General features: G+C 42.6%; 1 protein-coding gene and 1 long non-coding RNA gene across 3 annotated transcripts in view; one reads left to right on the forward strand and one right to left on the reverse strand.

Annotated features, from left to right (window-relative positions):
- Positions 1–3,989, reverse strand: part of HECTD2 (HECT domain E3 ubiquitin protein ligase 2) — a 35,233-nt gene extending 31,244 nt beyond the window's left edge. Inside the window, exon 1 of the mRNA XM_083614097.1 lies at positions 2,406–3,989. Coding sequence (XP_083470223.1) covers positions 2,406–2,651 — 246 coding nt within the window. The 5' untranslated portion in view covers positions 2,652–3,989. The remainder of the gene's footprint in view (positions 1–2,405) is intronic.
- LOC310762785 lies at positions 3,337–13,836 on the forward strand. Of its 2 annotated transcripts, XR_014548172.1 has the most exons (5): positions 3,337–3,453; positions 4,055–4,136; positions 9,866–9,963; positions 10,135–11,412; positions 12,508–13,106. It is a non-coding gene; the product is annotated as an uncharacterized lncRNA (long non-coding RNA). The 2 variants fall into 2 exon arrangements; XR_014548171.1 differs by having other exon boundaries at positions 10,135–13,836.
- The last annotated feature ends 3,560 nt before the right edge of the window (positions 13,837–17,396 follow it).

The raw sequence follows: 17,396 nt of genomic DNA on the forward strand, positions 1-17,396 counted from the left end.
TTCTGAAAACCATTAGCATAAAACATCTTTTAAAAGTTACAGTTGGCCTCAAAAGTTAAGAATCTAGCCGCAATATTGGCCTCTTGGGATGGTGCAGTTAATTTGGCCTTCAATTGGCGACTGTGAGAACAAGATGCTAGATTAGAAATGCCACTGGACTGATCTGAGCAGGCAACTTATGTTCTTAATTTTTAGGCACTTAACTTCAATCTGAGTTTACAAAAGACTTTCACACAATTAGGACTTGAGTCATCATCCCCACAAATGTGCTTGATTATAATTTTCTACCCTGGTCTACATTTACTGTGAATGTTCTAGAATTATTTGCTAGGAAGAAAAAGGATGCTCAGTATTAGCTGAAGGGCTGGTGAGTGACTCTCACCCCCTGCTGCTTTTTTCTCCAGATGGCAAATTGCACTTTCCACTAGTAGGAGAGGAACAGAAAGCCGGAAGCAGAATGAGATTTGCTGCCTTGCAGCACAGGGGCCATGGATACATGGAATATAGCTTTTCAAATTCTCCTCAAATGAGCCTTTTGGCCTATTAAGATATTTAGAACAGGCTCTTCTGCAGTACCATAATGTGCTCAGTTAGATTTGGCAAATACACACTGTCAATTGCTGTGAAGATCCACATGCCTTTCCACCTTGTAGGGCATCTGTTGGAAGGAAGTAAAGTTCTCAGCAATAAACCACAATATTCTGACACTTTAAATACAGGATGTTGTTCCATAAGCTAGTGATTCTATTAGGATCATAAATTTTCCACAGAACGAGGCTGCCAAAATATCAGTGCCCATCATTGGTTAACAACTTTTCTTCATGCATGTGCCATTTTGCACTTCTAAAAAGTTTTGTTTTAGTCATTCTGAAAAAGTTCTAGGTGCTGAGCACTCCCTCCCACTCTACCATTCAAGTGAGGGAGATTTGTGTAGCTTTTTGAACACAAATGAGTGATATATCATAGAAAGATAACCTTCTCCTTCTCTAAAAAGTGTCTACTTACCTTTCCTTTTGCCCCCCCCCCTTTGTTGCTGTTAACATTTTTTGACAGGTGTGCATTTAAGATCCAGTGGATCATGTATTTCTTACCCCAATAAGTATGGGGTGCCTCATTCATTGTTTGTGATGCAGTATAATCAGTCTATGGAAATGTGGCTAGATGTCATTTAATGCATGGAAGATCTTGGGGAACATTCCAGGCCCTTCTTTTTAACCTGGATTTATCAATCCCCCAAGATTCGACCAATGATTTGTTTACAGTTAGGCAATTCTAAGCATTCATTTGTTGCTTAACTGTTTACTTTATAATTGCATTCTCCAAAAGCAGTCTCCAGTCTCTCAAAGCTATCAAACTATGAGAGAAACTATAGCTGAGAAATTAAGGTTAAATGGTGAGAATGCTATAAGCATTAATGCATTCTAAATACAAGTACATGCCATAATTGTGCCCCATTGGAATTGTACACACTAGTTCAAAACACAACCCCCTGGAGTTACTTTCAAAGGGTGTTGGGTGCTCCCCCTAATTTGTCCTGCTACCTGATTAATGACCTCAAGCTTTCATTCACAGTGTATTTATATTTAATGTGTATGTATAGCAAAATCCTTACTCCCCTTAAAGGGTCCCCCCCCCGAACTAGTTTCTCTCAATTATCCCCTGCAGTCCCCTTTCCTCCCAAACAGTCTTGAAAAAATCTTCCTTGATACTTATTCACTGGACTTGCAGATATTTAAACTATATTCATGCTAAAAATTTGTCGATACACCAATGTTATAACGGCCTTGATTTAAAACGAAAAACAACGTGTTGGGATCTTATTCCGTGCCAGAACAGAGAAATCCTGGAAACCACGCCTACGCAATCTGTCCCATTCAGCACGCTAATTGTTCTGACAATGTAGCCAAAAATGGCAGGACCGTTAAATACCAGCTACATCTCTATGGATAAGTTTATAAGAACCCCCTCCCTCCACCCCCCCAAACCCCATTGATGCCAATCACTGGGTGCTGTTACATTAGTGAAACCAGTCAACATGTATATTATGTGTACACCTGAGAGGGTGGGAGGAAAAGAAACAAAACCTCCCGTGAATTTCATGCCCTTTGCTTTCCATTATCACCAGGAAAGATTTGGCCTTAAGCTGCTTTTTTCACGGGAGTTGAAGCCGAGCCATTCATCCCAGCATCTCCTGGTGAGCTCAGCAGCGAAGCATCTGTGGACGGGGAAAGCTTTCCAGCATCCCTTAAAAGAGCATCTCAGGCGCTGGTGGTGGTCCATGAAAGCCTTTACTAGCCTTGCCGCAATCAGTCTGCCAGCCTTTATTAAGGAGCCGCTGTTTTGCTGCAGCAGACCGCTAGGAAGAACCAGGAGCTGGTATATACAAACATAGAATGCATACATACCCCAGAAGCTGCCCTGGGCTCCGTCAGCTGGGGAGGCAGTTTCTTCCTTCCTCCTCCTCCTCCCTCCTCCTCCTCCTCCTCCGCAGCCGCCAGCGCCGCCGCCCTCTCGTCCTGCTCTGATCCCGCCGCCTCCGCCGGGGAATCCGCTCTCTCTCCCTCCTCCGCGCCGCAGCCCAGCAACAGCCGCTTGTCGCCGGCGGCGGGCGAGAGGAGCTCCGAGTTGGCTTCTGAAGGCTGCAGCGACATCCTCTCTCCCTCGCAGGCAGCAGCAGCAGCAGCAGCGCTCCTCTCTGTCAAACCAGCCCCGGGGCTGCTGCTGCTGCCGCTGCCGCCATGTGTCCTGATCGCCTCCGTCTGTCCCCTCCTCCTCGCCGGCTTTTTTTAATTTTTACCTCAGGCAACCTCTTTTACCTCAGAGGCACATCCACGACGAAGACGATGACGCCCCGCTCCTCGCCCGCCTCAAAGCTATGGCTCTCTCCCCAGTCTGCCCCCTCAGCTTCCCTCCGTATCGCCGCCTCAGGAGGAATTTGCTGGCTGCTCGCAAGCGGCGCTTCTTCTTCACACGACGCCCCTCGTCCCTTTTTCGCGCCGCCGCCGCCACCCCGCTCCCGCCCACAAGCCGCCGGCTCCCTCTCTCGGCTCGGTCTCTCCTCACTCGGCTCCTGTGCCAGCCGCTCTCAGAGCAACGGCGACCTCTCTAGGCCGCCCCCGGAATCAGCAGAGGCGGCGGTTGGAGGAGCCGGCGCGGAAGAAACAAAAAGGAAAAAGGAGCGGGGGCCCGCGAGACGTGGCGGCAGCCTGAGGCGCGGTCACCCCCGCTCGCTGGTTTCTTTCTCCCCCCCCCCCACACTTCCCTTCAGTTGGGAGGGAGGAGCCGCAGACGGGAGTTGTGAGGCGGCACAGGCGGAGATTTCCCCCCGCCAGGGCTTCTTCTCCACAAAACCCCGCAGAGCCGCTGCGCCGCCTACAGCCCGGGGCCAGAGAGCAAGGCCGCCATGTTGTTTTAGTGGGCGGCATGTTATTATATAGGAAAACGCCGCGCTGGGTGAGTGGGAGGAAGGGGTTGGCCGCGCGGCTGCGAAAACTCCGTAGCGTCAAGGGAAGCTGCAGTGCCCACTCTCCCCCGTCATTCCTTCGCCCGCTTAAGGGAACTGCCTGCCGCGCGCTCTACGCAGACTTAGAGGGATTCTCTAAATGCTGGTTGGGTTACCGGCAGGACGTTTTGAACCGCCCCCCCCCAGCTTTGCGCGAAGGAGGGTTGCGGATGGTCCCCCAGGACATGAAACTTTTTTTTTAAATGTTACTATAATTATGATGGTGAATAAGAACCGTAAATAGACTGTTCTGTGGCGCCCCTAATTGATTTATTTATGGTTATACAGAAATGTCTAAAAATAAAGTGGTGTAAGCTATTTTTTTCCTTTTTGGAAAATATTACTAAATAAATAATACTTTGGTGAAAGAAATCCCCATCCCTTTCACATTTCAGAGAGTAGAAGTTATGGGACCAAAATTGTAGGAACTGAGAGAAATGATAGGTGACAGAAAAGGGCAAAAGTCCCTGTTACTTTTCTCTTCAGAGATTCTGTCCCCAACGCAGTGGGTTTTTTAAAAATTTACTGTTATTTTTTTACATTTTTATCCAGGAGCATGTTTGGTTCTTTCCCAGTTTTATCCTCACAACAACCCTTTGAGACTGAGGTATATGGACTAGCCCAATGTCATCTGGTGAGTTTCATGGCTTTAAAACAGTGCTGCGGTGCTATTACATGTATTTGTACCTATGTCCCTAAGTTCTAAATGAGCTTACTAGGGAGTAAGGCCAAATGAATGCTCCTGTGAACATGCATGGAATGGCACTGATTGTGTCGTTCTAGATCAGAGTATCAGTGGGATAGGAGTCGTTTTTTTTAATGATTTAAAACTTGGGTGGGGTGGGGACCAAAGGTGGACAAACTACCACAGAAGAAGCAGGAAGTGTCACTCACCAGAGGTACTCCTCCTCCCGTAACTAACACGGCAGTATGACTTAAGCCCTGGAGGTGCACTCCACTGTCTCTGCAGACAGATGGATGCCAACAACAGTAACTTAGGGGGGGGACCCTCTTCAGCCTGTATTTCATTCTAAGCAACCTTCTGGAGGCCAAACACCAGAGCTTAGCAAGGCCAGATTGGGCAGAGCAATAAACATGAATTTTAGCTTAGTTTCTATAAACATGCTAACAGCAGCTCTATCTCCCACCCCAGCAAACAAGAAGCATTATCAGAGTTCAAGGACATATTCTAGCTGGGCTGGTGAGGTGCAGCTGAGAAGAGAATATGGCCTGGAGAAAGTCCCAAGGCCTTGAGGGCTGCATCCAGCCCCTGGGCTTGAAATCTGCCGTTCCTACTCTAATTAATGCAAGGGCCATCATAATAGTGCCATTGTGAGCCCTGGTGTCCACAGTGTCTTAATCCCTTCCCTCCCTCACTGGCCGCCTTGGTCATGAGGGTGTATGGATGGTTACCTTCTCCCCCCCCCCCCGAAAAGTACATAGTGCTAAAGGAGAAAGTTGGAAGAGTGATATTTGTTTTGTGAGCTTTTAGAGACACTGCTCTTTTGGATTTGACATTTACGCTGATCCCTTGGATAAGTGAAATGGGTGCATGGGTGATTTATCTATGTCTCTTAGGGTGAAGAACTGATCTGGCTGGAGGGCAGAGAGAAATTACCAGAGGGGATGGTGTCCACAGTACTTGCTCAAATTCCAGATATGCTCTGAGGGGAAAATCTAAGCCTGATTTCTATGTAGACTAAGTTTTTCATCTCAGCTCCCTCTACAACTGCCACATTAAAGAGGGAGAGTTAGTCCCCCTTACTGTCACCACACTGTAAATGTAGTGTTCAAGGACAAGTCTCCAGGCACATAGCAAATACATTTCCTTTACTTAATATAACTTAATCAAGCATTACAGAAATTAAGATAAATTAGGTCAATATCATAAGAACCTCATAAAATACTAGCATTACAAATCTAAAATTATGCATGGCACAGATAAATTGGTTGGTTTAAAGCAGGGATGCAGAACCTTTTTGGCTCCACTTATCTGCCTCATGTGCCAAATTTGACAGAAGGGTGTGACCACGCACCTGTCAAAATCCCTTGTGCTTCAATCTTAAAAGGGGAGGGGGCAAACATGCGAAGGGTTTTGCAAGCCTTGGGTGGCAGCAATGTTGGTCTCACATTTTCCTGCCACCATCCTGCTCACTTAAAGGAGAATGCAAAGGACTGTAATCGCCACTCATCAGGTGGTTAGCAGAGATTAAATTCTGCTGCCTAGGCTGCCAGATCCTGTTCCCTCCTGGGAATGGGGTGGTACAACCAATGCAGAATTAAACCCTCTCTTTCCATCAGCTGACATCATCAGTGATGTTATTTGATGGGTGGATGGGCATGGTTTGGAGAAAATGGCCTGGTGTGTTAAATATTGGCACACAAGCCGCAGGTTCCCCACTCCTAGTTTAAAGTCTCAAGTACACAATGTGTACCTGATTACTCCTTTTGATGTGTTTGTTGACACTCTCAAATAACTCTAAAGGATTAGTGATACAAGACTTGGTGCTGCTGAAGTCATGTTGATGCTCATTCAGCAGGACTTATCCTATATTCCTGATAATTTGATCTTTAATAAACTTTCCACGAATTTGTCCAGAAGAGACATTGAGCTAACCAGACTACCGGTAATTTATTTCCAGGATTCTCCACCCCCCACCCCCCACTTCACCTCACCACCCAGTTTCCTAAAAAAAAAAATATCCCTACAATCACCACTTTTCATTGTAATCTCTGGTATGGAGGCAGATCCTAGAGACATTTTCTATACTTTTGTTAGATGAACAGCAGTTTCACATTTGAGTCCATTCAGAACTTTCTCATGGATATCAGCTAGACTTGGGTATCAGTTGGGGTTGGGGAAGCAGCAGTCAGAAATATAAAACTGCAGCAGCCCAGAGAAATAGTGGGGGAATCAACATTTGTACAATCTGTTTTCGTGGTGGGGGTGGGGTGGGCGGAATCTACATCAGCAAAATGGCTATTTTAAATTTTTAAAAAAGAATCTGGATTACATTTGCCACAGGTATTTGTGTTGGTTTCTGTTCTATAACAAGAACATCAGCATACAAGTTACTTACATGTATAAAATAGGTGGATCTTGTCAGCTAATTAACTTTAGCATTTTATTAAATAATTATGTATAGGGATAGATTATACTTGCATATTTTAAAAAAGTGTTATTACACAGAAATGCAAGTATATGAATGGCAGTTTAAGTAATGGGATGCTATTCCTCTTCCCATTCTTGCCATCAAGGGGCAGTCATAGACTAGCTGCTTGATTCTACATTATAGAAACTCCAAATTTTTCAATTGGTGATAGGAATTGCATTGTTTTTTCATGTGCATCTAGAAGTGTTGAGTAGTGTAATCAGAGGCTTTTTTTATTTCAAAGTAAATCAACAGGGCATGTTCCTTAGTCGTAAGTGTGTTTGGGATTACAGCCTAAGAAGAACTTTTGAGAATCATGCTTTAACAGCAACCCAACGTACGTTTACATGGAAGTACACGTCAATTGTGCTTACTCTCTCAATAAGCATGCCTAGGATGGTACGCTTTGTAATTTAAGATTATAATCCAAAATTAGTCAGTGATTCTTTCAATTTCTTTCAAAGTCACCTGTTAAGTGATCATGCCATTTCTATTCATACAGAGTTTAGAGGTTGTATGTGTAATAACATTTTAGGTGGCTGATGTTTAGTCTTGTGAAATGGAACACTTAGATCTTGCCAGCATCTGAGTATGAGTTTCAAATAAGTAGCGTAGTTGAACTGTTTTGTATTGTGTATGTCAAATGCAATTATGTTGCTCTCAGTCTGAACATTATTTTATCCTGGTTGTTAAAATTTTACAGATTAAGCTGAACGCTGGAATCCAATCTGTCATCCCAGTTTTGTTCTATAAATAGAGCATCAAATCTTTATTTTCTTTCTCCTGATAGTTTTTCTCAAGAATCAAGTGGTTTATTTATGCAATAACACTAAGTATACAAAGGCATTACAAATGAAGATCAAAATGCCATATTTCACTTTCTGACAGCTATTGTCCTCAATCAGTCAGTCAGTCAAGAATGGTGGGGTGGGAATAAACATAATATCACAATAGTGAAAACTATCTTCCTAGGGAACTAATACTTATCGCCGGTATGTAACTTATCTTTTAAATTTAGGAGATGAGCAGGGACAGCAAAAATTGAAGTTGCTCCTTGAATTATTTGTATGCATCTCTTATTAGCTGCTTGCATTTCTTTCACCAAAGCTTGTGTCTTTTGTTTGGACAAGACATCAGTTTTCCCAAGGAAGACTTATTACCTGTAATAGCTTCCTTGACTCTACAGTCATACCTTGGAAGTCGAATGGAATCCGTTCCGAAAGTCTTTTCGACTTCCAAAATGTTCGAAAACCAAAGTGTGGCTTCTGATTGGGTGCAGGAAGCTCCTGCAGCCAATTGGAAGCCACGAAAGCCCCGTCGGATGTTTGGCTTCCAAAAATAGTTCACAAACTGGAACACTCACTTCCGGGTTTGTGGCATTCGGGAGCCAAAACATTCGAGAAATAAGCTGTTTGAAAACCAAGGTATGGCTGTACTTGTATACAGTATACACATATGCACCCCCCCAAGCTAGCATAAGTCCCCCATTATGTCAGGGTTTAGCTATGCAAGGTATCTGAGCTCATGTCCTAATGTTTCAAGCACATGTTATACAGAGTATTTGGACATGCTTTGAATCAGTTCCAGGAAGAGTATTATTTGACAATAGTTTTCACAAATCAAGCTTCATCAGGGGGGCCAAACCTTTTTCCTCCTTGTCAATATACAGGAAGCCTGGCATGGATTTGCCTCTTACAACAGGTGCCTGGAATAACTAGAAAAAATGTTCTCTATCTCATGCATGCCCTTTAGAAGACCCTTTCCTTGTACATTACTTATTTTCATATGAAAATTAGTTATGTAAAACAACTAAACGCGTTGAGTACAAGTAAAAATTGGGGTCAGTACTATGAGCTGAAAAGCAGACACCTTCAAAACTAACACTTTTGATGTTTTCCTCCCTGCCCTCCTCTCCCATCCCAGATCAGCTTGTTGACATAGCTACCATTTGTATATCCTGACCTGCAGAATTATTATATGCTCCCCTCTTCCAAGGGCTTCTTCAGATGACCTGTTCATTGAGGATTCATCTTGATTTGTTTTCACAAAGTTTACATAAATTCTATCTAGTCTTTACTGAGCATTCATTTTGATTTGTTTGCTTGGCAACTTTATGACTATGAACATTCACCTTACATTAATCACTTGCAAGGTGTTTGTTTATACATCTTCCTTATAATAATTTATTTGTCCCACATTTTTCAATGTGTTTCCCTATCACTTTCCAACAGCAAAAAGTCTGATTCTTTTTTAAATGTTTAGCGCAAACCTGAAGTTCCAGTATGCTCTTGAAACTCTTCTACAAAATGGTAACCAGACACCTTCAAGTGCTCATGATAGTATCAGAGCAGTTATACATGATCCCACTTTCAATACTGTTTATGCCTGCAAAAGTTTTGGGGTGGGCATGCCACCAACTGCTTTATCAATGTTTCTCTGTAAAGCAATTTACAGAAAGTTTTAAACATTTTACAAACAACACCAGCAGTCTATACAAAATTCAATATAATAAAACAGGAAATCAGTGCAGCAGGAACAGCTAAATATCAGAGAAGACAAACCATTAAAATACACACACACACACAGGCCTGGGAAAATGAAAAGGTCTTCCACCGGAGCCAAAAAGCAGAGGCGGATTTAGGGCAACACAACCAGTTCCACCACACTGGCCGCTGAGCCTAGGGGGTGCCATGGGGTGTTGCAACAAATGACAGTGAATTGAGCAGAATAGAAGACAAGAGGAGTTGAATTTTGGCCTCACACAGGTGCTGCTGAAATTTGAAAGACCAAAGTCTGCCCCTGCAAAAAGATGTTCAACTTGGCACCAGGTAAACCTCCCTGGTAGTATAGGGGGCTAAGCGACTGAAGTATGAATCAGGGAGTCCCTGATTTGAATCTCCTGTCTGCTGCAAGGTATTCTTAGGCAAGCCTACCTCTTTCAGCTCAGCTTACCTCAGAGAAAATGTCCTGGCTTACTTTACAGAAGAGTTGTGAGGTTCATAGGGGCTTATCTATACTTCCTTTTCCACAGCATTTCTAGGAACAGTTCTGTGCTTTAAAGCACCCTGTTTGAGGCCTTTTTTTTTTTTTTGCCCTGGCACTTTCCCTGCGAAAGCCTGCTCTTTGCTACTGAATCAGAGCAAATGGCAATTTGCAGAAAACCCAAATTGCCGTTTCTTCTAATTCAGCATTAAAGAGTGTGTTTTCATAGGGATGGCACCATGGATGGGGAGAGAGAAAAGAAAAGCATTTGGACATGGCGCTTTAAAGCACATACCTGTGTCGAGAAAGTGTGGGGCAAAAGGTACCGTATTTTTCGCTCTATAACACGCACCCGACCATAACACGCATGTAGTTTTTAGAGGAGGAAAATCCGTAGGCATGCCACCCGTAGGCATTCCCTTCATAACATGCACAGACATTTCCCCTTACTTTCTAGGAGGAAAAAAGTGAGTGTTATGGTGCAAAAAATACGGTAAGTGTGGATGAGCCCTATATAATGTCTGGGAAGTGCTTTGAACATTTGAAAGTGCTATACAAATATGAAGCACTGCTGGTTACTTCCTAGCAAGTGTGTTGAGGATTGTGGTCTTAGTGCGTATCAGATATTATTGAACTCCTAAACATCAAGAACTCTAGAAGTTAATAATTGAAATTGGAGGCTGAGACCCTATGGACATATGGTCAGCAGCAGCATTAAATCTGTGGATCCCTTTGGAGTTTGAAACAATAGAGCAGGCAGTTCTTGGTACAAGACTGTGATTAAAGCAAAAGAAGAACCATCCATTTGTTATTTAGAGAAATAAATGTTCAGAGAAAGGAAAGATGACTTTATACCACTTAGACTGATATAAGAACCTGCAAGTTCTTTCGCACAACTCTTCAAGTGCTAGTTAAATAATTTATATCATCTTACCTATCTGGTGAAAACAACAAAGGAGCTGCTATATACTGAGGAAAAGAAACAAATGCACATTTAGACCTTGTTACTGTTGAACCTATCATGCTAACCTTCAAGGGCAAAGTCTCAAGGCCTAGCATTTGGCAAATATAACTAAGGATGCATGACTTAAGTGCCATCTGAATGGCAGTGGTTAGAAATGATACCTATGGAGTGAGATACGATGTTGTGGTTTTGATTCCCAGCTAGAGAGCTTTAATGCATGCCTAAAAATACCCTGTGTTGGGTGCATGGGAATTAGCAGTGTTACCCCATGCAGTGCCTAAAGTCAGGGTGTTGGTTGCCACAGAAGATGAACAAGCACTGAAATCTTAGATTAACATTTTTAAAGGCTAGGAAAACATGTCAATGCTTGCTTGGTTCAAATTGCCTGCCTCCCCTCCTGTATTGAAAATTGATCTATAGTTAGAAATGAGTCATAGGTACTGTATGTTACATTACCACCATATAAAGTTCTATTTTTATTGTAATACTTGATGTATGCTTCAGCTATTTTATTAATTATGTCTGGTTTATTTTCATGGGGACAACTTTTGCGTTATCACTCTTTCACAGATAATTTTAAGGAAAGAGCACTGATGAATAGATTAAATATTAGCATTAATAACCAAACTTTAAGTTTCTGTAGCTGGATTCTTGCCATCTCTGTGGAGATGCCGTTAGGTTTGATTTGGAAGCTTCAGCCGGTGCAGAATGCAGCAGCAAGGCTGTTCAGTGGGGCAGCTCGCAAAAAATACGTAATATTGGCACTGAAGGAGCTGCAATTGCCAGCTATAAGCTACCAGGCTAAGGTCAAGGTGCTTATATTAACATATAAAGCCTAGTATGCTAGCTGTTTGCCGTAATCATAAACATTCATTCATTTATTCATATAAAGCCCTACACAGCTTAAAAATTTGATAGTTTACATGTTCTGACAGGTAACCTGCCCAGAGTTTGTGACACACCCTCTTATTGGCGCTGGATTTGCCTAGGGTGCAATATATGTCAACACACAAGAGGGCATTCTCCCTAATAGGATTCCAGCTGTGCAGTAGTTGTTGGCATGGTGGGACAGCCTGGAGTGGTGCTACTTATCTGAGAAGGAAAGCAGTGAGGTGCCAGGTAGATCTGCATGGTGTGCACACAGTGTTTAGAGCGTCAGATTGTTATGCTGTTTCACCTGCACTGTGCAGCCTTCCCTTGGCTTCTGGTACTGGTTTTACTGTGCAATGGTGATTTCATATTGTCCCACCCACCCAATGATGTGAAAGACATTGTGTAGTCTTGTAGTCTGTGTAGCCTTGAAAGTTGGTATCTAAATAAATAACTTTTGTATGACGCAAGTAGGCCTGCACTTGAGTAAAAATTTAACTGATGAGCTTTGCTTTACCCTAGGGATTTAATGGATCACTGTAATAAAGTGTCATGTGGCATGTGAGTTAACTCCTGAGTCAGTCCAAACTCTCTCCCTCGTTATCTGAGCTGATCAGGGATCTAGGGAGAGCACAGGGTCAGATGCCACTAAGTCTGCTAACCCCCTGGTGTCCTTCATGTCCATGTTTCTTTGAACTAGAGGAAGAGAACTGGGACTAAGGATGTGAGGGAGGTGTATCCAATAACCTTTTGGATATTGTAGCCTTATAATTCCATTATACCATGATTGTGTTTGTGATTTAAAAAAAATCAAATCGGTTTCCTTCTAAACTTGCTTTAGGTCTCCCAGAGAAAACTAGTCAGTAACCAGAAGAAGGCATCTTAGATGCCCTCCCACAGTTCAGTCAGGAGCAAGTGAAGAGTAGCATCTCAGTCCTTGCTTCTTTGGCTCTTCCATGATTAGTTTAGAAATTTGGATGACTTCAAGTAGTGCTAAACCTCAGCTTATTTGACATAAGTGTCTCTGATTCCAACAGCCACAAGATCACCTTTCTCCTAGAACATTATGCCCTGCATCTTGTACTCCTCAAGTGCCCCCTCCACAGCATATAGATTATACTATAACAACAGCTACTACTGTATTGTCTTTGAATGGGAACATCTCTTTTGATAAATACTTCCTCCACTATCTGCTGCTTCCATTGTAATTTGACAAAGATAGATCATATTGCACATTGATGCATTGAAGGCAAAATATGTGATCTCTATAATGTGAAATGGATAAAGGTGCAGTTTTATAGAGTTCTATTTTAAAGTGTTGCTATGGATATTTAATATAATATACAGCAGTTGTGTTGATGGAAAGTTTCTCCCTACGTCAGAGAGAGCCAGTGAATAGCTGTAATACTCCAGCTCACTAGTGCTTTCAAGCTTCCTTTCCTTCATCCTTTCTGTGAATTATTTTAAAGCAACACTAGATGGAGTCTTAAGTGGGTAAGAGGTCCTGCATGCACTTTGAAAAGCCTGTGCTTTCTAAAGGTTATAATCTTTCTATTACTTGAAAAGAACGAGATTAATAGTACTGTATTATACAAACAGGCAATATCATCACCAAATAAGCAGCCCTGAATTTTCATAATTAAATTGGCAGGTTTTACTAAGCAACTGTGTCTTGCAGTACAGAGAATACTGCAAAAGGCTTCACTGGAATTCGTCTTCTTCTTTGTAAAAAAAACCCAGTTTTGAACGACAAAAAGCTCACAGACTGAAACACACTCATCTTTGTCTTAGATGCTGTGATAGATAGTGGCTGTCCTAAAGCTTTAACGTGAGTAGCATCATGATAATATTTATCCATTTATTTTTAAATGGTTTATTAACCACATTCCATGCATACCTACTCAGAAGTAATCCCTGTAGAGTTCAATTGAGTTCACACCCAGGTAGCGATGGATAAACCTGTCAACTTTGGGTTCTCTTGGCTTCTCATTTTTTGAATCTTCAGTTGTCTGTATTTTCACATCACTGCGTTTTTTTTAAAATAAACTCACGAAAATTCACTAGCAAATTTCTTCCAGTAGATACAGTTTTATGCAATTTTGCATAATGTACACTTTTAAAAAAGCCACCCCCCATATAATGCTTTTCTACGTGTTATTTTCTCTAGCATATGCATTTACACACACACTTTAGCCTAGTATATGCATTTATGTATACATTATTTGGCTGGAGAACTGCATTGCAAAAGTTGGAGAAGTGTGAATTTCAAAAGATGGCTGTGTTTGCATTTGTGCATGAATTGAACTGAATTTCTTCCCCAAACTCTACTCCTAGGTAAGCATATACGATTACAGCCTTAGTGGTATAGGTTTCTGCTCTATAAACTGTAAAAGAGCTGAGATCACTTGAAGGAGCAGTAAGAGCTAGAATGAGGAGGACCGTTTTTTCCTTTTGATTCAAGCTAACTTTGACCATCTTTGAATCCTTTGCCAAATAAAAACTGCTAACACCTTCTGGTTTGACTCTCTTACCACACAACTATAAGCATTTCCTACTGAAATCATACAGTCAGTTTCACGCTAAGATATTATTAAGTGCACGTAGACTTGCAACTTTAGATGCTCCAAGTGAGGAGGCAGAGCATAGCCATTACTGCCAGTAGCCATAGCCTTATCCTCCATGAATTCATCCAAAATACATAGCGAACTGAGGTTCTGCCTCTCCACAAGTGGCCTGCCCCCCCCCCAAATCCTGGCTATGCCCATGATTCAGCAGCAGAAGAGTCTACATCTATAGGCCATGCTTCCTTGATGACTCAAAAAAGGAAAAATATTTGTATAAAATCTCAAAACAATACATGAATAGCAAACTCTGTCTGCATTTATCATCTTAAAAAAACAAAAATAATTTGGCTGAAGTCTTAGATTCTGAATTAAGGTGGGCACAGAATACACCTGTTCTGTAACATTGGTTTCAATTTTTCACCTTGGCCAGCTCCTCCAGAAGATTTTGTTTTTCCATGGCTGCACATGGAATTTCAGGAGGGTTTTTTTGCCACTTTGACTTTAAAATACATCATTTTTCCTAGCATAGTTGTGCTGCTGGCAGATGGCCACTTTCAGATCTGTCAGGAGCCACAGATATGAGCTCATAAGGAAAGATGGGTTTGAAGAGACTAAAATAAGTCTGTGCCACTCAGATGGCCAATTGCAGATTGAAGTTGCTGCTACAACTGTTTGCATAAGCTTGGCATCTGGCCAACCTGTGGACGGACAAAGAATTCATGAACTGTGATGCATCAGCGAAAATGCACTGAAAGTGTTAGCAAATGAAAGCCTCATTTATTCTTCCATCAGCAAGGCTTAGGAAGCAAATTTCCTTTAACCAAAAGGTTCTTTTTAACAACAAAGAGCTTCAATCTGCTTGCAATGAAAATGCCATTAAATCGCTCCTTGCTTCCCATAGCAGTGGGAAGTCCAGTGGAAACATGACAAAGGATTCGTTTCTTTGACTGTGAGAGCTCTGCAGACGTACAGTGTCTTCGTAATATTTGCTCAGGACCGCAATACTTCAAGGACTGTCTCTCTCCATATGAACCTACCCAGACTCTGAGGCTCTTCTTCACGTGCCTCCTCCATGACAAGTCTGGAAGATGGCAACATGAGAACAGGCTTTTTCCTTCGCAGTGACTCCCTACTTGTGGAATTATCTCCCCAGGGAGGTTCAGCTGACACTTTCATTATACACCTTTAGGCACCAGGCAAAAACGTTCCTCTTTAACCCGGCCTTTGGCTGATTGACATCCAATGCCCTTTTGAATGTGTTGTGGAAGGGGGAATGGGTTATTGGTTTGTTCTTATTTTGTGTTTTTTATATTGTGATTTTATGTTGTGAACAGCCCTGAGATCCATGAATATAGGACAGCATACAAATTTAATTAACAATAATACAAATACAAATATACAAGCAGAGCACTCTGGGAAAAAGACTCCTAAAGGCCGATGGTGCAACCACTTAACCTGCATTTGACTCCCAAAAGCAACAGCTGCACCCCAGAGATGCCTCAGTTTTAGCCAGCTCCTGCTGAAACAAAGCAGGCAGAGCTCTTCACCCAGACATAGCTCTGCAGGTATATTGCGGTTCAGAAACACATCTCCATTCATTAACAGCTCTTGAGAAAACATCAACCGATTACCTTCAGCAAAGGGTTAGAGTTAGGCAGAGTATTTATTTCAGCCAACCAGCAGCCAAGTACCTCTTTAAATAAGATTTGAAGGCACTTTGGGCCAAACTTGGCAAAATATCAGCGCAAAATAGCTTCTCCCCAACACAAAAGCTGATCCAGACTGAGACCCCCTTCGCATGAGTCACAAGGGAACTTCAATCTTTTTTGCCCTATTTCCTGATTTGGATGACTCCACCATGCCAGCAATTTGCAGGGTGGTGGGCGAGAGAAAACTCCATTTTTCTTCCTCAGGAGGTGTTGGCCCGATGCATAGTGCTGGTAATGGTAACCAAATCTTGATCAGGATCATAATGTTGCTTAGGGGTGTCATCATGACTTACATTTGCAAAATACACCAGCAATCTGGAAATGCTCTTTGAAGTTCTTCTTTGCTAACATGCAGGATTCCCTGCCCCACCCCCCCAACAACAATGAGTGAGAAAGACTCAGCAGATAAATGGCGCAAAATCAAATGGCCGAAATTACATTCAGCATTGCTTGGGGTATGCCAAAAGCATTTTGGGGGGTTTTCAGGCTATTTATATTCAGTCTCACCTTTGGGACATGCAACCCTGGGCCACATGATGAGAACGCTCCTAAGCTTTGAAGGCCTCCTGCAATAGACTGACTTTCCCCTCCACTATGGCTGCAGCCTTAATAGTTTTCCTTAGTTTGCATCAAGCTTTGAGTTTAGATCAGGGGTAGCTAAGCTGTGGCAACTCCCATCACCCCTAACTATTCTCCATAATGGCTGCAGCTGATAGGAATTGGAGGCCAACAACATCTGGAAGGTCACAAGTTAACCACCTCTGGTTTAGATAATCAGTGTAATGTTGTGTAAGTTTTAAACATAGCATTGAATACGATAACAGTGATTACCCAAACCTCACTGCTGGTTGTGAAGGGGGCCCCATAACAGTTCAAGCTTCAGGGCCCCCAAAATCTAGGTTTGCCACTGGTTGCTGTAAAGCAGACCAGCAGTTTCGTGATTGTGCCAAGAAGCACCCCCGACATTTTGGTAGCAGAAGTGTGGTATTAAATCACAATCCCCAGATCATCCCCACACCAACACAAAAAAGTTACACCACAGTGCTCTTGCACAACAAATCTTTTTTTTTTTAATTCAGGTTTTGCTGTTTGAAATTTGAGAGGCAATCTGAGAGGAAAGAGTGGGGTAACAACCAATTGATTACACTGTCTGATCCCCCCATGTAGATTGTATGTGTAGAATCCAGGCTGATTGCACAATAGTCATGTCATCTGGAGGCAACCATTGCCTTTACTTTTGGTGTACAGGCAACAGCTGTTTTGCACAGGGGTTATGTTGGCAGAGCATGTATAAACCTGCTCCTACCCTGCCCCATTTTTTGGCCACTTCCGGGTTGCGGCAATGCAAATGTGCACAGTTGCACACATATTGGACAAGAGTAAAACCAGTTGTGGCTTGTACTTGTACTGTCTTTCTCTTTCTTCACTCATCCAACCTAGAGGGCAAACTGATGAATTTGTAGAGGTCAGCTGTCTCAATAAGTGAACACCAGCTAGCCCTCGTGCCAGTGAAAGGGCGAGTGCTGAGTGTTTATTATTAGCTCCTACTGTGCAAGTTCAGGAGCCACGGTACTTTCCAGGGCTGAGCATCTCAGTCATCTCAAAACCACTTTCCCTCAAAAGGCTGCAGTGCACACTCATCTGATGCCCTTG

The sequence above is a fragment of the Podarcis filfolensis genome (assembly GCF_964270895.1).
Source record: "Podarcis filfolensis genome assembly, chromosome: 5".
In the NCBI taxonomy this organism is placed as follows: domain Eukaryota; kingdom Metazoa; phylum Chordata; class Lepidosauria; order Squamata; family Lacertidae; genus Podarcis; species Podarcis filfolensis.